The sequence below is a fragment of the Manis pentadactyla genome, chromosome 18, assembly GCF_030020395.1.
Source record: "Manis pentadactyla isolate mManPen7 chromosome 18, mManPen7.hap1, whole genome shotgun sequence".
Lineage (NCBI taxonomy): Eukaryota > Metazoa > Chordata > Mammalia > Pholidota > Manidae > Manis > Manis pentadactyla.
In genome coordinates this window covers 14,444,457-14,468,396 of record NC_080036.1, presented here as the reverse complement: position 1 = coordinate 14,468,396, position 23,940 = coordinate 14,444,457, and the positions used below count along the sequence as shown (strand labels likewise).

Genomic DNA, 23,940 nt, shown 5'->3' with positions numbered 1-23,940 from the left:
GGCCAGCTGCCAGCCTCCCCATGCCCTAGCATGCACACTCTTCATGTCTACACAGCCAGGAGTAAAGCTGGAGCCTGCATTTGGGTGCGGCGGGTAGGAAATTTGCTCTGAATCATTATGTCTTTCCCAAGGAGTTCTTGCCTTGGGCCATTTGTAAAGGCCTCATTTGTTCCCTGTGACAACCAAGCACATCCTGTGCCAGGTGAGAGGGGAGCCGCTGGTACCTGGCTGAGGTGTTCACACACCTGACGTGAGCGTCATTACTGTCCAGTCCCCATCATCCACAAAAGAGGAGTGTGTATCACAGACCTGCTGAAGAGCAGCCCCTTGCATGCCTTATCTGGTAGAGGGAATCCCCACATGGGCATGTGTGTCCTTCCAGGTGCTTCTGAACCAGGGTTGGGGGCTGGGGGTGCTTGTAAGAACTGGGGCTACCTGGCCTAGGGCAGTTTCTCAGTGCCCATTTAACAGAGCCCTTAAAATTTGGTTCCATCAGAACAGCCTGAGTCTGAGGTCTGAGAGGGGGTGTGAAGATGTCAGCAGGCCCCGGGCCTGGTTGCAAGGCCCTGCCTGACCCCTGAGGGCCCACAAGACTATGAGCACATTACTGACCCCTCTAAGTCTCAGTCCCCTTCCCTGACCCCACCCAGGCCCGACAGGGTCACACTGAGTAACATTCTCAGTCGCAGAGCCAGAATGCCCAGTGGCGGTGTTGTGTAGCTTGAGCAAAGGACCCTATCATAAACATTAGCTCTTGTACCCCTTGCCTCTGTCTCCCACCACAGTGGAGGTAAGGGGTGGAGTGCAGGGCAGGTCAGCGGTCTGGAGACAAGGGGCTGGAATTTCTGGGAACACCTACGAGTTCTGAGGAGCCTCTTCTCCTCCAGGCCCCAAGACGGGCCTGCTCACTCCCTTTCACACCCTGCCCCAGGCCCTTGACGCGCAGCCGCCCTCTGCGTCACTGCCATCAGAGCGAACTCTCCAGCTCTCCTGCCGCGTCCTGGCTCCTGAATGGATCACACAAACCCTGGAGATTTTCCATAAGGACTAAGGAATAGTCCTTCTTAGGGGGAGAAGGAGGAGGCCTCCTTCCTCCGCCCCTCCTGGGACTTGGTAGAAATAGGATTTTTACTAGCCCACTGCATGAGCTGGGCTTTCCCGCTGTGTTCTGGACCCTGGAGTGACACGTGCCATGCCAGAGGCCCCCTGCTGCTCTCTGGTCCTGCCACCGCCCCCCAGGAGAGTTGGGGTGCATTCTCAGACAGCTTAAGGCCAGTTTTAGTTACTATTAGAACTCATAATGAAAGACGAAGGCAGACAGGAAAACTTGTTTGTTCTATGAGAACCAAACTGAAGGCTTTGTTTAGACGTGATAAAGGAGAGGAGCTAAGTAGAACTTCTGCAAGTTAGATCCTGGCAAGGCAGCTCTAAGAGTGGAGAAGAATCACAAAACATTAAGGGCAGTTCTGTACTTAGAACACATCACAAGTCTCACTCCAATAAAAAGGAATTGATCCTGGAAGTTACGGATGGTGTGATTTCCATGACGTTTATACAAGAAATATGATGTTTATACAAGAAATACGACATTTTACATCAAATATGTAGACCCATAATCAAAGAGAAGATCATGGCCCCAAGTCAAACGACTGGTGGACAAAGGCGCATTTGCATATTTAAAGTCAAAATAAAATGTTTATAGTACGAACATACCACTTTCATGATCTGCTGCTGTAACTAGCTTGTTAAATTAATCAGACACCCATCAGTCCTAGTTTGACAGGTAAGTAGCACCTACCCGCCAGAGATGTTTCTGTTGAACCCAGACCTAAAGAAGGTCATGGTGAGTCCAAGGGGGCCAGCCTCAGTGGGGAGCTAGACTGCAACTGGGTGAACAGGAGACGTGAAGATAATAGTGAACTCGAGTGATTCCGGGGCTCCTGGGGGCAATGTTACATCCCTCCCTGACTGGCTCATACCTCTTAAAAGGCATAGTGCCCTGTTTGCACTTTATGAAGGAGTTCTACTGTACAAGGAATATGTCTAGTGTAGCAAATGTAAATGACAATAATAAAAGACAAAATTAACAAGCAAGTGCCTAACAGAGATGCACGAATTAGCAGATGATTTCCTGTAGGCTAAAGTAGATGACAATAAACTAAGTGGGGAGGAAATGGTTTACTGGAGAAATGGAAAAATGAGATTACGCTTAAGAAATAAAACTAAAAATATAAGACTGTAGCCACCTTGAAGCTTTCTCCACTAAACTATATCAACAAACTGAACTTTCTGATCAGATTGTTTTTGCCACTATTTCCAAACATGGTAGAAAAATTCAGCTTTAAAAAATTATGACAATAGGCATCACACTTGGCACCTCATATATACACATATTCATTGTATGAGTCCCCAAAACTGTTAATTATCCCCAAATGCTGATCTGTACAAACAGGGAAGAAAGTACAGCTTTCTCCATGCCAGGGAAAGCCTTTGCTGTGAGTCATGCACGGCCTGCTGTCTGAACCCATGTTATTTTTTGCATACGCTACACCTGTAAGACAGTATCGAGCTTTCCATTTCTGTGTTTTCAGAGCAGACCTAGAACTTAAAGGTACTTGTGAAACAATGTGTGTACAGACACCCCCTAGATTTTTTCAGTTTTTACTCCGACCGCTTATACTTGTCTCACCCTCCCCTAAATTGACAGCAATTTATTTAGTGACCCTGTTTCACTGAGCCTTTCCAAAGCACTGTTTTTGTTGTAATAAAGACAATTATCATTAGCTCTCATATTTCACTGGCCATATAGTACTAGAATATGCACTTACAACCCAAACACCACTGGCATAAACTGGTTTGGGAATAGACACAGCTGTCCCTTGGAAAGCTTATGACCCAAGTGTTGGGGGCAGAAACGGTGCACAGGTGACCTGCAGAGGCTGCTAGTGGGGACTGTGCCAATGACAGCGGGCAGTGAGGGTATCATACAGGCGTGAGGGAGAACCCGGCTCTCTGGCCAGTGGGTTCAGCGCAGCCTGGTGAAGGGAGCTCTGACCATGTGTACAAGGACCTGGCCACAGACCCGATTACACAGCAAGAAACCAAACCCACATCAAACACAAGAAACAACTCAAGCATCCACAAATAGAGAGAGGGCCAAATAACTCACATTACCTCCAGATTACAGATCAGGGCAGATATTAGACCGTCTCTCTATTGAGCGATGTCCGTGATAGTTTCGGGCCATAAAACCAAGTTGCAGAGTAATATGATTAGTGTGCCCCGTCTTGGATAAAAGGAAGGAATAATAGAAGGAAGGAAGGGAAGTGAGGATGGAGAGACGGAGGGAGGAGGGAGGGACAAATAACAGGAAGAGAGACCACAGACATTAATGAGAAATCAGGGAAGAAGCGAAGTACTCACTGCCGAGCCTCCTCAGGAGAACAGGGGGTGGGAGAAGGAAGGATTACGTTTCTCTTTATAAACCTCTACATTTTCCTTGTTCCAGGGATAAAATATTACTTCTTTAATTAAATTAATGAAATGAAATATGAAAAAGTCCATTACATCCCAATAAAGCTGGGGGAAAAAAGAAGAAATTGTTTTAAAAAAGTTAAAGAGTTTCTGAGGCATCCTCATGAATATTCAGTTCTGGGTCCCACCCCTTAGGGTGTAACCATGACCCCCCCGGGCTTTCCTGTTTCTCCCTTCCTCCAGGGCACAGCCTGGGTGGCCAGCCTGGCCCAGCATCTGACCCACGTGTTAAAAGCCAACCTCCTGGTGGCTGCCAAGCCCCCTCCCATGCACTATCTGAGTCATCCTCCCAGTGGTCCTGTGAAGACAGCAGGACATGAACAGTCCTACTCAGAAGAGAGGAAACTGGGCCGAAGTGGCAGTGATGTGCCCAAGGTCATGTGCCCGGTCCGACACCTCCAGGTCCCGTTTGCCTCCCCTGCGACTCTGCAGGTCAGCAGCGCAGCCACTGGAAGAGCCATTCCTGTCCCATAGCCCAAGGTCACAAAGGGAGAAGGACCTGCCAGCAGGACTCTCATGTATTTCCACTTCCAAGCCAGGGTTCAGAAGCAAACTAACCCACAAATTACTCAGCAATGAAGCAAACAGGGGGTCTGGTGATGGCTGTGGAGACTGCAGCATAATTGCAACAACAGTTTACTTCCATATAGTGCTTTATAGTTACAAAGTACATCAAGGACACTGCATTCAAGGTCACTGCTGCAATGTCCCAGTAACAAACTGATAGTCCCTCCACATCAAAGAGTCAAAATAGGGCACACTGAGTGAGTGCTCACCAGGTATCCCATTGGGTCCATTTCACAGGTGAGTAAACTGAGGCTCAGAGAGGTTCAGTGACACGTCCAGAGCCACTTGCTTCACATGCAGAAGAGGCCGGACTCTGACCGAGACATGCCTAACTGCAGACCCAGGATTCCAGGCCCCGTCCCGTTCCATGCAGTGGAATGACAGAATGCCCCTGCGCGTTGTGTTATAATCACACACACTCTTATAGCTATGATACACTATTCTTACTCAGTTGGTGTTTTCATTTTAATGCTTCAATCCAGGGAATACAACCTTTTAGCATTTACAGCCCTTTGGTTCTGTTAGTTTGGTCAAATTGGTGTGGTATTTACAGATCAATAGTGAAATCTGCTGAGGTGAGTAGAATCCCGTGGTACTTAACCTTTCCTTTACACAACATGCTGGAGAAAATCACCAGCACGGGGCCTCACTGAGCAAGGCCACAAGTTCATCACTGCTGAATAACTACTTAATTAGATACCTTTCAGAAAACTGCAACCTCCTGGAAAGGTCAGCCCCAGTTGGGACAGCCACGTAGATCTAGAGTGGGAGGGAGAGGCTGCACGTGGCACACAATCAGAACCACTGAATTTTTAACACCTCGGTAATGGTGCTCTCTGGCCTTGTGTCTTGATTAACTGACGTACCGCCAGGTGGGGGGAATGAGAATGAACAAATACAACAGCCTACTACTATAAGAATAACTTGCCTTTTTTTTTTCATTAGATGCATGAAACATTGAGGAGGAAGGACGCAGGGAAGGCCTCGCAGAAGAGGCAATGGGGGGATGGAGAGAGATACACAATTCTTGGCCTTAAGCACTGATGAACAATATCTCCCCATCAGCTTCTCTTCATTGTATGGACTTCAGTGCTGATGTGCTCAACAGTGAGCTGTGTTCCACTCTCATTGAAATAAAGAAGAACCTTCATTATTTCTTAAGCGCGTGTTTATAAATGTGTATTAACAAGTACATAACCCCAGGTCTTGGCCTCATTCTCTCCCCTGGGAACAGCAGCTCGAGGGCCAAATGATGGCCAGCTGGTGACCTGCCGCTGGATTATGAGCTCAGGGTTAATTTGCAAGTCTAAAAAGCACAGACGAGCAGTTTTTCAATTTAAGAACTCATCTACTAAACATGCTTCTTTTTTCCAGAGAGAATTCTGAAGCCTGAGGAAGGCACCTTGCTCTGAAGGGACGGGGCCCAGCAAATGTGTAGGGCTTGTCACTAAAATTTAGGATTGTCACTAAAATTACTCAGGGACGCACATCAGGGGCTGTCTAGAGGGGTGTGACGGTGGTAGGACTCTGCCAACACGGAGCTCCAACATCCTCTGGGCTTTCTGGTTGGAAGCTGAAGTGTCCACTCCGCACTGGATTCAAACTGGCTGGAGGAGAGGATCTGGCCCACCCACAATTCTGAGTGGGGCTGGGAAGGAAGGGGACACTCACCATCTGCAGGACATCAGCAGAGACCATCTGCATGCAGCACATGGCTGTGGCCAGGGCACACACGATGGTGGAGAGGACATTGAGGGCGCACACGCTGAAGAGGAGATCCTGTGAGAAACGACGTGGGAGAATGTCAGCCTCATCTCACAACCCAGATGGTGGATCCTTAGCATTTCCAGCAAGGTCCAGATGCCACCCACTTCTTGGAGGTTGTGTTTTGTAGGGTTTTCTTCCTTTTCCATAATCAAAACTGGCCTTTAATACAAACACATTTGTTTATCCTCCTACAATGATGATTAAATTATTCTTAAATACTAGGTGATGTCTTTTATGATTTTGATAATTATTGGGTAGTCACTAAGAAAAAATTTTGAAATTCTCTACAGTTACGTGGGTGGGTGATCCTATCTATTATAAAATGTAACTCAAAATTTTGGTAAGTATTTAATAAAATGCCAAGATTTTAAATTAAACTTTTTACTTTGAGATAACTGTAGATTCCCATGCAGTTGTAAGAAATAATACAGAGAGATCCTGTGTATCCTTGACTCAGTTTCCCTTATGGTAGCATAACTACATTACAACATCAAAACTGGGATGTTGACATGGATACAGTCAGGATACAGAACTCTTCCATCACCACAAAGATCCCCCACCACGTTGCTCTTTCATAGATACACACCTCTTTTTCCCCACTCCCTTTCCCAATCCCTTTTTTATAATGATCTCCACTTTTATAATTTTGTCATTTCAAGAACGGTACGCAGGTGGAATCAGATAGCTTGTAACCTTTTGGAAATGGCTTTTGTCACTCAACATAAATACCCTCAAGATTCATCCAAGTTGTTGCATGTATCAATAGCACATTGTTTTTCATTGCTAAACAGTATTCCATGGTTTGGCTCTACCAGAGTTTGTTTTGTCATACCCCAGTGGGAGAATATCTGGTTTGTTTTCAGTTTTTGGCTATTACAAATAAAATTGCCATGAATATTTGTGTACAAGTCTTTTTGTGAACATATTTTTATTTCTCTGGGATAAATTTCCAAGCATACAACTGCTGGGTCATATGGTAATTGAATGTTTAGTTTTATAAGAAAATGCCAATTGTTTTTCAGAGCGGCTGATCCATTTTAGATTCCCACTAGCAATGTATGAATGATTCAGTTCCTCTGCACCCTTGCCGGCATTTGGTGTCACTACAGTTGATCCTTGAACAACATGTACTTGAACTGTGACGGTTCACTTATATGTGGATTTTTGTAAATAAACACATTGGAAAAAATTTTGGAGACCTGTGACAATTTTCTTTTCTCTAGCTTTACTGTAAGAATACAATACACATAACATACAAAATATGTGTTATTGACTATTTGTACTATCTGGTCATTAGTAGGCTATTAGTAGTTAAGTTTTCGGGAAGCTAAAAGTTCTAAATGGATTTTCAACTGCATGGGAGTCAGCACCCCTAATCCCCATACTGTTCAAGGGTCAACTGTATTTTTATTTTAGTCATTCTGATAGTTGTGTAATGATTCATCAATATGCTTCTAAGTTGCATTTCCCTGAAACCTAATGAGGTTTAACATCTTTTCATGTGCTCATTTGCCATCTGAATATCTCTTTGGTAAAGTGTGTGTTCATATCTTTTTTGCTCATTTTCTAAATGGATTGTCTACTTTTCACATTGAGTTTGAGAGTTCTTTTTGCATTCTAGGTTCTAGTTCTTTGTCATATACGTGGCTTGCAAATATTTTTTGTCAGTTTGCAGCTTGTCCCTTCATTTTCTTCATGTAAGTTTTCACAGAACAAAAGTTTCTAATACTCATGAGGTCCAACTTACAATTTTTACTTTTATAGATCATACTTTTGGTGCCCAGTCTAAGAACTCTTTGTCTAGCCCTGTATCAGGCATATTTTCTTTTTTTTTTTTCTAGAAGTTTTTATAGTTTTATGTTTTGCACTGAAGTCTGTGACCCATTTTGAGTTAATTCCTAAATAAGGTATGAGGTTTAGGTTTAGGTTTATTTTTGTGTTTTTATTTCAACCTCTAAGTTCATTGCTAGTATATGGAAATGTGGTTTATATTTGCATATTTATCTGGTATCCGGCAACCTTGAGATTATCTATTTAGACAATCAGGCCATCTGCAAATGTTTAATTTCTTCCTTTACAATTTGTATGCCTTTTTTTCTTTTTCTTGCCTTATAGCACTAGCTAGAGTTTTGAGTATTATGAATGAGAATAAGAGGAATAACACAGTGAGAGCAGATACCTTTGTCTTGTGCTCTATCTCCAAAGGTACATGTCATGGAGTTTTAACTGCCCAAGTACAATCCATTCTACTTTAGGAAGTTTACTCTCAAATCCATGCCAGAAATAGAAAAAATAACCATGGTCCACAAAAATGATCAAAGCTTTGGCATATACGTATATGTCATAAATATTGCAGGTCTGGTTCCAGACCACTGCAATAAAGCAAATATCTCAACAAAGCAAGTGAAATGATTTTTTTTGGTTTCCCAGTGAATATAAAAATTTTGTTTACATCATACTGTAGTCTATTAAGTGCATATGAGAATTATGTCTAAGCAAACAATGTTCATTTTTTATGTCTAAAATAAACAATGGATATGGCCATTGATTAGAGGTAGACTGTGATGAAGGAGAAGAACTGGTAGATGATTCTGAGGCACATACTGTGAATGGGAACATGAGATGCCAGCAGCTGTGCCAGGGGACCATGAAAGAGAAGCAGTATTAGAAGGAGTATGTCTGCTTAATTTAAAAATACTTTATTGCAAAAAGATGTTAACCATCATCTAAGTTGTAATCTTTTTGATGGTGGAGGGTCTTGCCTCAATGTTGTTGGCTGCTGACTGATCAGGGTGGTGGTTGCTGAAGGTTGGGGTGGTTATGGCAATTTCTTAAAATAAAACAACAATGAAATTTGCTGCATTGATTGGCTCTTCCATTCAGGAAAAATTCTTCTGTGGCATGCAGTGCTCTTTGATAGCATTTTATCCACAGTAGAACATCTTTCAAAATGGAATCCAATCCTCTCAAACCCTGCCACAGCTTTATCAAATAAGTTTATGTAATATTCTAAATCCTTTGTTGTCATTTCAATAATCTTCACAGAATCCTCATGAGGAGTAGATTCCATCTCAAGATATCACTTTGCTCATCCATAAGAAGCAACTTCTCAGAAGTTAAAGTTTTGGCATGAGATTGCAGCAATTCAGTCACACCTTCAGGCTCTACTTCTAATTCTAGTTCTCTTGCTATTTCCACCACATCTGCAGTGACTTCCTCCACTGAGATCTTGAACCCCTCAAAGTTATCCAGGAGGGTTAGAATCAACTTATTCCAAAATCCTGTTAATGTGGATATCTTGACTTCTTCCCATGAGCCACAAATGTTCTTAATGGCTTCTAAAATGGTGAACCTTTTCCAGAAGGTTTTCAATTTACTTTGCCCAGGTCCATCAGAGGAATCACCACCTATGGCCTATAGCCTTATGAAATGTATTTCTTAAATAATAGGATTTCAAAGTCAAAATGATTTATTGATCCATGGGCTGAAGAATGAATATTGTATTTAAAGGCATGAAAACAACATTTATCTTGTTCATCTCCATCAGAGCTCTTGGTGCATTGTCAATGAGCAGTATTATTTTTGAAAGGACTCTTTTCTGAGCAGGTCTCAACAGCTTAAAACATTCAGTAGGCCATATTCTAAACCATGTTGTAAACAGATGTGCTGTCATCCAGGCCTTGTTGCTCCACTTATAGAGCACAGGCAGAGTAAATTTAGCATAATTCTTAAGGGCCCTAGGATTTTCAGAATGATAAATGAGCATAGGCTTCAACTTAGAGCCACCAGCTGCATTAGCCCCTAACAAGAGAATTGGCCTCTCCTTTGAAACTTTGAAGCCAGGCATTGACTTCTCCTCTCCAGCTATGAGAGTCCTCCATAGCACCTTTTAATTTAAGGCTGCTTTGTCTACACTGAAAATGCGTTGTTTAGTGTAGCCACCTTCATTAATGATCTCAGCTGGATCTTCTGGATAATTTGCTGCAGCTTCTACATCAGCACTTGCTGCTCCACCTGGTGCTTTTATCTGATGGAGATGGCTCCTTGCCTTAAACCTCTTGAACCAATTCCTGCTTGCTTCAGACTTTTCTTCTGCACCTTCCTAACCTCTCTCAGCCTTCACACAATTAAAGAGTTAGAGCCTTGCTCTGGGTTAGGCTTTGGTGTAAGGGAATGTTGTGGCTGGTGTGATCTTTAATCCAGGCTGCTAAAACTTTCTCCATATCAGGAATAAGGCTGTTTTATTTACTTATCATTCGTGTGTTCACTGGATAGCACTTTTAATTTCTTTCAATGACTTTTCCTTTGCATTCACAACTTGGATAACTGTATGGTACAAGAGGCCTACTTTCAGCCTATCTCAGTTTTCAACATACCGTCCTTACTAAGTTTCATCATGTTTAGCTTTTGATTTTAAGTGCAAGTTGTGCAATTCTTCCTTCCACTTGAACATTTAGAGGCCATTATAGGTTTACTAATTGGCCTAATTTCAATATTGTTGTGTCTCAGGGATTAGGAAGGAAAGGGAGAGAGATGGGAGAACGGCCGGTTGGTGGAGCAGTCAGAACACACATAACATTTGTCAGTTAAGTTCCCTGTCTTATATGGGCACAGTTCGTGCTGCCCCAAAATAATTACAATAGTAACTAACACCAATGATCACAGATCACCCTAACAAACACAATGAAAAAGTTTGAAATATTGCTGATAGACTTGCTTAATGCAGGGTTGCCACAAACCTTCAATTTACAAAATATGCAGCACATGTAAAGTGCCGTAAAACAAGGTATGCTTTTAATGATATTCTTCATTTCAGTCTTATTCATGCAAAAATGCACAAAGTACTGTACATACTCAGAAAGGAAAAATGTATCTTTCACCAGAAAGACATGTATTAATGAGGTTATTTTCAATGATCTAATCCAGGGATGACAAATCCTCAAGAAGGGTGGGAAATACTGATTGTATTTCCTCATTGACATGCATCGCACGTGCATTAGGAATGTGCCCAAATGACTCTCTAGTCTGGGAGCTTTCCTAGGGCTTCCTCATATATATATGAACCCATATATTCTAATCTACAGCATCCTTTAGGAAAAAGTTCTCCAATCTCCTGTAAATTGCTTGCGACTACAGAAGTCCTTGCTCAATCTCCTCCCTCAGAACCTGCTATTTGTTCTCAAAGCTGCCTTGTAAAATAGCAGAAAGGGATGTGATTATAATATCATGGAGGATGAAGTTCACAGACTGTGTTTAAACACATTCCCAAGGTTATATAACCCAATGCAAATGTGAAGACAGAGAACTGAATCTTAATTTTAAGACCTGTTAGGCAGAAATGAAGCATGGCTCAGTCCAGTGCCAGTTACTGCCCACCCCTGAGGTAAGAATGTTCTGAGTACACAGAGCAATGTGGGAGCAGGTACTACTCCCGGACCCATGTGAACCCAGACACTGTTATCTCTAATCCTTCTGGGTGGTTCTTTTCCTAGACTCAAATAGTTTCTTCGTGTGCATGGGCTGATCAGTGTTCAGCTGGAACTCTGGGGAACCCTCTGAAGATCTCGGAGCTCTCTTGCTGCAGTTTTCGCCCCTCCAGTTCTCTGTTCTGAGAACTTCAGTCCCGAGGTTTTAGCTTCCCTCAGCCCCTTAGCTCTGTCTCTCCAACTCAGGCTGTCTGCAGGGATTCCCCCCATGTTTCCCTACTCTGAAATGCATCCTGGAGACTTTCTCAAGACATAAGCTGGGCAATTGTAGGGCTCACCTCACTTGTTGACCATATATATCAGGGATCATGTCCTTCATTGCCTGATGTTCAGTGTTTTATATTTTGTCTGTTTTTCATTCGTTTCAGGTGGGAGGCTACATCCAGTTTCTGTAATTCCATCTTGACCAAAAGCTTTTGGTGGCTTTTTCGCTTCACTTTTCTAAGTGGTTGTTGCAGGGCTCAGCCAGCTGCCTGAAGTATCCTGTGCAATGTTACTGTGGCCGCCACAAGGGTCCTCCCTGCTCCTGCAGCCAGGGAAGATGGGGCAGGATGGGAGCTCAGGTGTGGGAAACAGCTTGCACAGAATGGGGTTGGAGAGAGGCTAAGGAGTCTGGATTTTACTTTGTAGGTGACGAGATACCTCTAAAGAAGTGTGTTGTTGAGAAAGCAATGCAACTTGCTTTCACAAATGACAGAAAGATACCTTTTCCAGGGCTTAGCACAGAGCCTGGAATATAGTTGGAGCTCAGTAAACATCCGTTGACACAAGAGGCTGAAAACACAGGGGTGACCAGTCAGATGCAGCAGCAGAGGGCTGAAGCCAGGACTCCTGGAGGGAGCGTGGAGGTTGGGAGTCAGGGAGTGACTTGGAAGCTGAAACCCACAGGGCACAGCCATTGATTGGCAGCAGACTGGGATGGGAGAACTGGTAGGTGATTCTGAGGCATCCTTGTGAATGTGAGCATGAGATGCCAGGCGCTGCACCAGGGGCTGAGAGGAGCAACATCAGAATGACCAGTGTGGTCTGGGTCAAGCAGAAGCTGACCTGCCAGGGAGATTTTAGTGATCAGCTGGAAATGTGAGGCTGGAGCACTCAAGGGAGACGCGGAGCGGACATCCCTACGGTCAAGATGTGCCTCTACCTGTGGGGGCTCTTGATGCCCCTGACGGCCTTGCGCTCACTCATTCCTACCTCCAGACCCACCAGACTTCAGAGGATTGGGGTCCTCTGGACTCTCTAGAGAAGACGACATTTGTGGATGAAATTACCACCCTTACCTGAGATATATGTAGAGAATAACCTGAGATAATATGTAGAAATCTTAACTATATCTCTCAGGGGGGTGATCCAATTAGAACTAAATAATGATGTATCTCAGTGTGCTATAACTAAACATATAAATCATACCTTTGCCTTGTCCTCAATCTAAAAATGTCAATGTTATTGACCACATGCTTCATTATCATTGAAATGAATGCCCTTCTGAAAAATAACATTAATTTTGTGTGTAGTTTTATTTGCATTCAAATAAAACTACTCACAACAGAATAAACACAAATTACAGCTTATGTTGTGAATACATACCATGAAGTCAACACTGCTTTATGTCCCGTGCAGTGTGTTCATTTAAAACACACCTCAGGAACACTTCTTTTTTACCCCTTCCAACTGTTTAAATGCTTGTTTTTTTTCTGGATAACTGCTTATCACCTGGAATTGTGTTTCTATGTTTTGTAGGAATTCTCTTTCTGACTTAAATAATGCCTTTACCTCTGCCCTTTGACAACTTTATCAGAGTGTCCTCTGCAAGTACTGAAATCTGTGTTCTATGAAATCTCTTTACAGGGGCTTCAAAATGGCAAGTGTGAAAACAAGACAGGTCTTTCACTGTGGATACTGAATTTTGCTGCTGTCCATTTTGCATACTTTAAGAAAAGTAAGGAAATTGTGTATATAATCATTCATGTATAAAACAAAGAGGAGATACTTACGTAAACCTACAAATTATGAATTCTTTTAAAATTCTCTCCAACCTAAGTAAATTCTAAATATTAATAACACAGTGGCCTGAGAAAAGTGACAGCCATGAGAAATTACACCTTAAGAAACATTAAAAATCCAGGACTTTGATTCCTTTTGTTGCTGGAAATACTGCTGTCCACAGGACGAGTGGTCTTCTATTCATTTCTATTTGCCCATTTGCCAGTTTTTTTTCCTACATTTTTTTCTTTGAATAAAGAAAGAGACCCCATAGGAGAATGGTATCAGCCAAGGCATAATGATGGGAAGTAAGGAAAGGCCCATAACATAAAAACTAAGCAGTGAAACCAACAGCCAACAGTAATTATTCATGTGTTATAATCACAAGGGATGGGAGTCAGGCTTTTATTCTCTTGAAGATTCCCAATTGCTGACACAGTGATCAGTATCTTAGAGGGTCTTTCGTGGCAGGAACAAGATTTAAATTTGGGAAAACAGGATGTTAAAAAAGACAGGTAGAAATGGTGATGTGTTAAAGCAAGAGAAAGTACCCCATCCAAGGTGTGGAGGACCAAGTTCAGGGACTTCCAGGGTGCAGAACCGCCTGCATTAAAATACAACCAGATTGTTCTGCTCTGAGCATGAAGCAAATACATGAAAATTTCAAAATTCTGGACACATAGTCCTCAGATCACCTCATGGTAAGCAACTGAAGTGTCTCCTGTAGGTCTTTTCCAATCTGTCCACCCCTTTCTGAATCCAGTGACCGTCCAGCTCACATCTTCATTCACACTTATATATCTGGACAACTTACCCCAGCTTCCCAAACACTCTCTCTGCCTCTTCTAATTCGCCTTTCCCAGGTGTAGTACTTAAAAGGCCTCTCACAGTTCCCTCTTATGCTTCTTCACCTCTCAGATCCAAGTGTGACTCCATTTTCAAGACCAGGTTGAATTCATTTCCTTCAGTGTCTCTTCTGATATCCAAAGGCACTTTTCCTCCTTTGAAGCCCCAGGGCAGCCTGTACCATGTGTTCTTTATTGCCTTGTGATGCTAGCGGGACACTGGTCACGGACTATTCCCCGACACTCACTGTAGAGCTATGTTGGGAGAAGCAGCCTGCCATGACCCTGAGCATGCCTATGAGTTCTTGCCGGACGTACCAAGAATATAAACCTTGACTGCTCTTTACCTTGCCCACCTCCCAGGTAACAAGGTTTGCCACAAGCAATCTTGAGGGAGGAGGAAACATCTCCCCCAGGCAAAGCATAGCCTCACTACAAAGGCAGCAAATTCCCCAAGCTCGGTGCTCCTCTCCTGTAGTGTAGCCCATGTGCACCAGGGATCTGTGGTGAGTCCTTTGCATCACCCCCTGAGATGTGAGGGGCATGGGGTACTGACCCAACCCAACACAAAGCTGTGGCTACTGCTTTTGCTGTGAGTAATAAAGTCCTTCATTTCTGAGCCAGAAGTTTCATGTCTTCTGCCAGAAAAGTAATAGTAAACTCCAACAGGTTAATTTGAAAATGTGTGGGATATTTCATTGTTCTCTTCTGAATTTTAAGTTCAGACTAGAAGGAAATTTAGTTTCCAAATTTCCAACCACATACAGAGAAAAATTCACCATTGCCTTTAAATAAATTAAAGTGCATGGGCAAGACTCTGTACAAAGCTCTTACTGGTAGTATGAGAAAAATGTGTGTGTGTGTGTGTGTGTGTGTATATAAAATCGGCAACTTCTATTTTCCATAAAATTTCTCAAATGAGGAAAATATCCTGGAACAGATCCCAGGCCATTTAATTTGTCTCTGTAGAAAGCAGTTCTTGCATTCAGAGGTCTTTGTGGCTGACTTGAATACTCATCCTAAAAAAGGAGCTAAAATCAGACTGCCAAATGGAGAAGGTAAGTGATTCATGGAGGAATGTGTGAAAGCTATAATTTCAAGAAGCAAATGTTCAATTTAGGATGGCTACAAATTGAAGTGAATTTTGGCCTTGCTTTGGCCTCTCAGGCACCATCAATAACACAAATGCTACTACAGGAGGACAGGTTTGGTCCTCACACAGTATGTGCTGCTTGCTCAATGGCACTTTTAACTTTGAGCAAGGACCTATGAGGAAATTTACTTTCTACAGTGGTGCAGAACTGCTCCTTATTTGATGATTCAAAACCTGCCTTCTGCTCTCTGAAGCAAGAACTTCCAGCTTTTAGATAATAGATGCAAATTACCTAAACTATAATCTGTATAAATAACTGTAATTCATAGAATAATTATTTTCTTACAGTTCTATCAAGTTTTAATATCAACAAAACTGCCACATTTCTGAAATTCAAGGAAGAGTAATTAGTAGTAAAAAGTAATTTCTCTGTGTGTGTATATATGTGTGTATGTGTGTGTGTGTGTGTGTACATACTATGTATCTTTTTATATGTATACATATATATAGAAACCTTTTTAAAGTTCCCTTTTGATTTTCTCTTTGACCCAGTGGTTGTTTAAGAGTATGTTAGTTTCCACATACTGTGAATTTTTCTGTATTTACTGTTATTGATTTCTAATTTCATTTCATTATGGTCAGAAAAGATACTTGGTATGATTTTGATCTTCTTAAATTTGTTAAGACTTGTTTTGTGATCTAATGTGTTTTTTTTTTTTTTTCTATTGGGTAAAAAGCGCCATGTATGTCTATTAGGTCTGGTTTGTTCAAGTCTTGATTTTCCATCTAGATGTTCTCTCCATTATTGAAAGTGGAGTATTGAAATCTCTTACTATTATTGCACTGCTGATTTCTCCTTTTAAATCTGTCAAAACTTGTTTTATATATTAGGTGCTCTGATATTGACTGCATATATATTTATAATTGCTTTATCTTCCTATTGAATTGACCCTTTACCAATGATGTTCTTTGTCTCTAAATAGTTTCTGACTTAAAATATACTTTGTCTGGTATTAGTATAGCCACTTCTGCTTTTTTTTTTTTGGTTACCATTTTCTATAGAATATCTTTTTCTATCCCTTCACTTTCAGCCTTTGCATGTCCTTGAATTTAGAGTGAGTTTCTTGTAGACAGCATACAACTTGGTCTTGGTTTTTTATCCATTCGACCACTCCATATCTTTTTATTGGAGAGTTTAGTCCATTCATACTTAAGATAATTACTGATAAGGAAGGATTTACTATTGCCATTTTGTTAACTGTTTTCTGTTTGTCTTATGGTTCTTTGTTCCTTCTTCCTCTCTTGCTGCCTTCCTTTGTGTTTCGTTATTTTGTTTTTGTTTTTTGTAATAATAGGTCTTGATTCTTTCTATTTTTCTTTTGGTTGACTTTTATAGGTATTTTATTTGTGGCTATCAAAAAGTTTACATAAAATACAGTTCTAACAGTCTAAATATGTTTTATAAAATATGTCTTTCCTATATATTCCTTTTATACAACATAGTTTTCTCATAAATTCTGGGTTTATAAAAACTCCCTGTCATTGATCCTAAGTAGCTTCTAGCTTTAAACCAATGTCAAACAAAACACTGCATATATTTAATAATGTAGATAACCATCAAATCACTAAGTCATACACCAGAAACCAAAATAATACTGTAAATCAATGATACTTCAATTATAAAAAATTACATACATTTACGTGAAGAAAAAATAAACAAGTGTTGACAAGAAATTTTTGGAAAAGAAGGGCTTTGTACACGTCAAAATGTACCACAAATCTATAACAATAAAATAGTGTGGAATTGATAAAGGAACAGAAGAGAGAGTCGAGAGACAGATGCTTATAACAGTGATAAAAGTAGCACGTTATATAAACTGTGTTGGAATAATTGGTTTTCTTTAAGAAAACAAAGAAGACAAACCTAGATATAAAAAGAATGAGAGGAAAATTCTTCCTTGTGAACCTAAATGCAAAAATCCTAAGCAAAATACTGACAACTAAATTCAATAGCATATTAAATATGCATTATGACCAAGTTTTGTTTATTCTTGTATTATAACATTTTAACATAATATAATCTATTAATGGAATTCACATTAAATAAGAAAAACCTTACAATAATCTCAACAGATTCAAAATAGCAGTTGAGATTTCAAAGGTGCCTAATAAACTTGAAATAGATGAAAACTCCTTTAAGAAATTAAAAAAACCCTATAGCAAATATCAGGAAGGAGATGAGGATGACCACCATCATCACATCCATTCAACATTTAGAGCAGTTCTCAGCCATTAGAATAAGACACTAAAAGGAAGTAAATTATATACAAATTGGAAAGAAAGAAAAACCACCATTATTCCAGTATGATATATTTATGTAGAAAATCCAATTACATTTTCAGATATTTAAATTAAATAAGATAGTTGAGCAATATTGCTGGATATAAGGTCAATATGCAAAATTAACTCCATTCTTCAGGAACAAACAGGAGGTATAGTTTTTTTAAGGATATTATTTACAATAGTGACAAAAAGTATAATGTACTCAAGAATAAATATAGAAAAAAATGGAAGAGATGATAAAAAAATGTATGGAGAGTAAATGCAGAGATATACTATAATCATGAATAGGGAGACTCAATATCATATTTATATGTTAATTCTCTACAGATTAATTTATAAATGCAATGGAATCCCAATAAGGATCACAACAAAGCTCTGTGTTTGTGTGTGTGTAGACTGACAGGATGACTCTAAAATCTAGACGGCAGAACATGAAGCCAAGAAAAGCCAAGGCAGTCTTCCACTTCAGGTAGTACGTCTAGCAGGTTTCCTAAGATGGGCCCGCCTGCTGCAAAACAACAGATTCTGAATAATGAATGTATGCTTCTTGACGCATTGCTGAGCGTGCAGAAAATAGAGACCTCCAAAGATCTTTTCATTTCCACTCCTCCCTCCAAATTAAAGGACCAACTTGTGGACCAAAACTGGAAGTGGGAACTGTGGGCAGAGAGCAAGAATAGGAACAAGGCTGTCCTGAGGGTAAATGCTAATAGCAGCACTGCGATCTGTTTCCTAGGGCTGGCAGTAAGTTGGGGCAATTGAATAGAGACTCCAGCATTAAACTCAGAGGTTTGAGACAGAGACTAGAGTTGTCCCAGGTGTGCAGTACTTTCTGTTTTCCAGGTGGGGCAGAGATGAATTGTTCTTGGAGGAGGCAGCCCTCAGTTAAGTCCACAGAATTCCTACACAGTAAGATCAAAAACAAATATGGGTCCTCCATCAGAAATCATCTTGTATATGCAGACGTGAGCCGCCTGTCAGTAGGAAGTGTCAGGAAGAATAAACAACGGTTTTAGATTCTCAAGGACTTCAGAATTTGGAATTGTTGGGTACAGAGTATAGAATAGCTATGTATAAAATGTTTAAGGAAACCTAAGACATGGAAGCACAGTAATGAACAATGAACAGAGATGGCCTAGAATGAACAGGTGGATCCAACAATTATTTTTTAAAGTTTTAAAAATTCTCTCAGTTTTGACAGGTGAAGGCAGAGGTGAGATTCCAAAGACTTAACAGCTGGTACAGCTTGAGCACTAGCTCAAGACAGAGCCAGCCACTGGCACTGGTGACCCCGGGGTTCCAGGCACTGCTGCCCCAGTGATTGGGTCCTGGGAGGTCCTAGGTTTTAGGGGAAGGATCAGGGTCGAGGGAGTGGTGGGTGGTTATCAAGTACAAGGACTGCAGATTAGCGCTCATGGGAAGGAGCAACAGCTTAACTTTGGAGTAAGTTTATAGATTTAAATTCTTACCATCTATCAATACTTACTATGAAACTAGAGTCATCAGGACAGTATGGTACCAATGAAGGAAAAAAAAGATTCATTTAACTAAACAAAATAGCACAGAAAAAGATACAAATATTAAAACTTGTTGTGTGACAGGTCAGGCAAAGGAGATTTTTGTGTAAAGAATGGACTATTTAAAAACCAGTCCTAAAATAATTGGCTATTCATATATAATACTCAAAAATCAATTCGAGATGAATTAAGGACATACATGTGAAAGGAAAAATTAACCAAAACAATATGCTCATGTCCTCAAAATAGGGATGGTTTTCTTAAACAAGACAAAAAACAAACCTTGTACAAATCAATAAAAAAAGACAATCAATAGAGAAATAGGCCACAGAGATGAAAGATAATGCTCAGAAGAGGAAACATGAATGATGAATACATATCTAAAAAGATTATCAATTTTAATAATAGCTATTCTCAATCCAAATAGAGATCACAAGATACATTTTGTATACCTATAAAATCTATAAAATCTATTTAAAAAATGCCAAATGCTAGAGTTATGGATCAGTGAGGACTCTAACACATTTCTGATGGGTGTGAAGACCAATATAATCACTTTGAAAACTAATGTAGCATCATCTTCTAAAGTTGAATATTGTAGCAATGCTATTTCTGGGACTATTGCCATGTGCACCATGAGACATATGCATCATAGGTGTCCATTCAGACCATTATTGTTGCCAGGAGCAAACAATTGTGACCTGCCCAGTGTCCTTCCAGTGGGCAAGGTATGAATACAGTGTGGCATGTTCACAGACAAGATGTTCCAGAGTTGTGAAAATGAATGAATTACAACTACACACAACAGGGATGAATTGTGAAAATAAGCAGTAAAAGCCTAGACAATATGATGTCATTTATAAAGCTTAAGAAGAAGCACAAAACTAAACAATATTGTGTTTAGGTAAATGCAACTATGTGATTAAAGTATAAAAAAAAACAAAAGATACAAAATTCAAGATGGTAGTTGTTCCCTCTGCTGGGGAAGCACACAGAGGTAGATATGAGATGAGATATCATGAGATTGGTGATAGACTAGTGAGTCCCAAGGCTTTATGCTTTATAATCTATATATACTCTATTATTGTAACCATTATTGCATTAAAAGATACTAAAAAGAAAGAACAGACAAGATAATTTGGAAGAAAACAGGGTGAAAGGACCTTCCCCATAAGATATCAAGACCTATTATAAAAGCAGAGGATTAAGATAAAGCAGAATTGATAAAAAGCAGAAAAATAGACTAAGAGAGCAGAAGACTTCACAAAAATAACCACATGCACATGGAAACCGGGCATATGACAGATTAGTAGGAAATAAATGGCCCTAGGATAATTGTTTATCCCTACAGAATCATCAGTAATTTTACAACACTCATAAATGAGAATTTAAAAAATCTACATCTGAGAAATAGAACTCTAAATCTATTAGAAGAAAACCTAAGAGACTGTAGCTTGTAAATTTGGGGAAGGAAAGTAAAGTCAATCTTCACTATTTGTGAATTCCATATTGCAAGTTCATCTGCTTGCTAAAATTCATTTGTAACGCCCAAAATTACCTGTGGTGCTTTTGTGGTCATATAAGGACATGCACAGAATGGCAAAAATTTGAGTTAAGCAAACCAATGAAGAATGCATGTTTCACAGCTGAAGATGAACAAGGAGAAGCTCAGCTTTCTTGTTTTAGCTCTCCTTGTTTCAGTTGCCATTTTTGTGGTCTATTTAGTGCCACATTTTTTGTGTGTGTACTTTTTGTTGGTGATTTGGCTATTGGAAATGGTTCCCAAGCACATGGCTAAAGTGCTGTCTAGTGCTCCTAAGTGCAGAAAGGCTACAATGTGCCTGATGGGGAAAACACGTGCACTAGGGAAGCTTCATTCAGGCTAAGTTAAAGGGTTGTTGGCCTTGAGTTCAATATTAATTAACCCACAATATATATTAAATAAGGTGCCTTTAAACAGAAGCACACATAAAACAAGGGTCTGTATTGATTGATTGATGAAAATGTTGGGACAAGAGGTCACAGGAACTTAATCCTGTATTTCCTCTAGGAACAATGGTTCAGTAGTCACTATTCAATGTTGGCAGCAACTTTATAGAATCTTTCTGCAAATAATGAGAATCAACTGTATTTGCTAAACAAGATGTAAAAGGCACAAACCATAAGGGACAAGATTGATAAAATCAGCTGTATTGCAATGTCAAAAGACATTCTATATGACAAAAGACACCATAAATAGGTAAAAAAAAAAAAAGTCTACAGGCTGGAGGAAATACTTGCAATACATACAACTAAGAAAGGATTAGTGTTCAGAATATCTGATAAACCTCTAAAAACAAAACAGACAACCAATATGAAAGGAGCCAAAGATCACTAAGTCATCTATTGGTGAGGAACAAAATGACACTTGGCAGGTGAACACGTTTCACTTCCCTGGGTCAGGGAAATGCACATAACACACTTAAGGATACTATGTTTCTCCTCTCTCGATGGCAAAAACTGAAGGCTTGGTGAGGATCTGGAGAAATGGAAATCCTGATGGAAGTGTGCATTAGCAAAGCCACTTTGGAGAACACCCGGGCAACGCCTAGTAAAGTGGAAGATGCCTTGGGCCCAGCACCTAGCAATTCTATTCCTGGGAATGCTTCCTGGAGAAATGCTCACACAGGAACCCAGGGGGCACCAGCATGAGGGTGATGAGAGAAATACTGTTTGTAATACAAACGTCTTTGAAAGAGTCCAAATTCATCAGCAGGAGAAAGGGCGAATAAATGTTGGTATATCCATATAATGGAAGGCTCTGTAACAGTGAAAATAAACTACAGTCACACACACCAGTGGGGACAGCATTCACAAACAAAACCCTATGTGAAAGGAGTAAATTAAAGATGAAAAATACAAGGAGGATAAACACCACTGACATGAATCCGAAGACATGCAAAAACTAACATCACTGTTTAGGGACATAAACGTGCCGAAAAACTAGGATGACCAGCAAAGGAGAAGAGGGAAATGAGATGCAGTTGGGACGGTGCCTTGCTAAACTGGTAATGCCTTCTTTTCTAACACATATGATTGGCACATGGTAGTTAACTGTATCATTTTCCAGGCCATTTTGTGTGTGTTAAATATTGCCTAGTAAATAAAAATGTTAATAAAGAGTCCATACATTGGAATCCTCGGCAACATTAAAAAGAATGAGGTCCAGCCATGCACATATCTATGCAAGCATCCACCTCCATCAGTCAAGGTCCCGGCAGTACACAGCTGGCAGACTCAGAGGTTGAAGAAAATTTAATGAATAATCTATGTGAACAGAGTTCAGCAAACCAATGAAGAATCGCATATCACTCAGCAACTTCCAACAACAGGGAGCTGTTAGCCCCCCATACTTGAAGGTACCAAGGGAGGGAGCCATGGTAGCCAATAAAAGTATAGCTGAGGGAGGAGGCCCTTGCACAAACGTTGGAGCTATAGGTAAAAACCCACAGTCTACAAGGGGGTGCTGAAAGTTGATGCCCTGACCTTTCTCCCACTGTCCCTTCTGTAAGTACCTCTCACTGGGTAAACCGAGCCAGGTGCCAGAGGGGAAGGACTCTGGGTGACTCAGGACACAGAGGTGAGCCTTGAAGGACAAATCAAGGCTGAGAGGGCAGATAATGGAGCAGGAAGGGGAGACTGGGGTACAGAGAACTAACCAATAATCAGTAACTAGCTTCTCTATCTATTAACTATCCAGCTCTGTGGTACAGTAGCTGAAAAACAGTTACCAAAACACTATTAACACAGCTCCTGCTTCCTGTTAAAACGCTGACACATATAAATGTATATTGCATAGAAAAATGTCTAGAACATAATGTATCCATGGTAGGATTATCTATCATCCATTAATCAGCTACATATTTAATTTTCACATCTTTCACAGTGGTCAGGTATTGCTTTTATAATAAAAAATATTCACTAAGTTTCTTTTTTAAATCAATGGTGTTGAGAAAAAGCTTTAAAATTTACTGGATAAAATTCTTCTCAAAATAAATTTGGGAATCTGTCAAAACTGTATATTCAGGAATCTACATCAATCAGTCTTAATGCTACAAGTTTTCTTGAATAAATGCCAATGTCACATAAAAATATATGGCAGGGAAAAAGAAAAACCCTAGACGACAAATTTTTAAACCAATCGTCTAGACAAGAGAAGTTTTATTGGCAATGGTCACTTTTAGGTGCTTTATCCACCAACATTAACAAGTTTAAAACAAATACTTTGGGGAAAAAAATGGAAACCGCAGAGGCTGATGGTTTGTCTCCAGCTACCTGAGCTGGTGCTGAAGCTGGGATGCCAACGCAGCGCAAAGCTGCCCTCCAAGGACATGCAGTTCAGTTTATAAAATGAGCGTCTGTTAAACTGATGTACTGATGTGACAGTGGGGGACGTTTGGCCTGTTCCCGACTTCATGTCCAGTTCTGATAAGATTTCTTGAGCAACATCAATGTGCCAAGCCAGTGCCAGGGGCATGCAAATTCTTCCATGTCAGGCAGGGAGGCAGCCACCCTGGGGCACACACACTGCTCACTGCGGTGCACTCCCGGGCAGGCCCTGCAGGGTCACACTGAGGACCTGGAACGGCCACCGGAGCTGGATGCCTGCACCTGTGGAATTCAGAGTCCCCGTGGCTCCTGGTGAGCCACAGAGCAGGGAGGGGCACTGACCACTGTCAAGATGAGGGAGCACAGATGACCCTCTGGAGAAGGCACAGGACAGGGTGAAGCTGACACCACGGGGAACCAACTACACACCTACACGG

The 23,940-nt window shown here is 40.8% G+C and overlaps 1 protein-coding gene across 2 annotated transcripts in view; it reads right to left on the bottom strand.

Annotated features, from left to right (window-relative positions):
* The window catches only part of ENTREP2 (endosomal transmembrane epsin interactor 2), a 459,718-nt gene that overhangs the window by 18,533 nt on the left and 417,245 nt on the right, over positions 1-23,940 (bottom strand). For both annotated transcript variants that reach the window (XM_036878703.2, XM_036878702.2), the window contains one exon: positions 5,773-5,880. In XM_036878703.2, the coding sequence (XP_036734598.1) occupies positions 5,773-5,880 (108 nt within the window). The remainder of the gene's footprint in view (positions 1-5,772; positions 5,881-23,940) is intronic.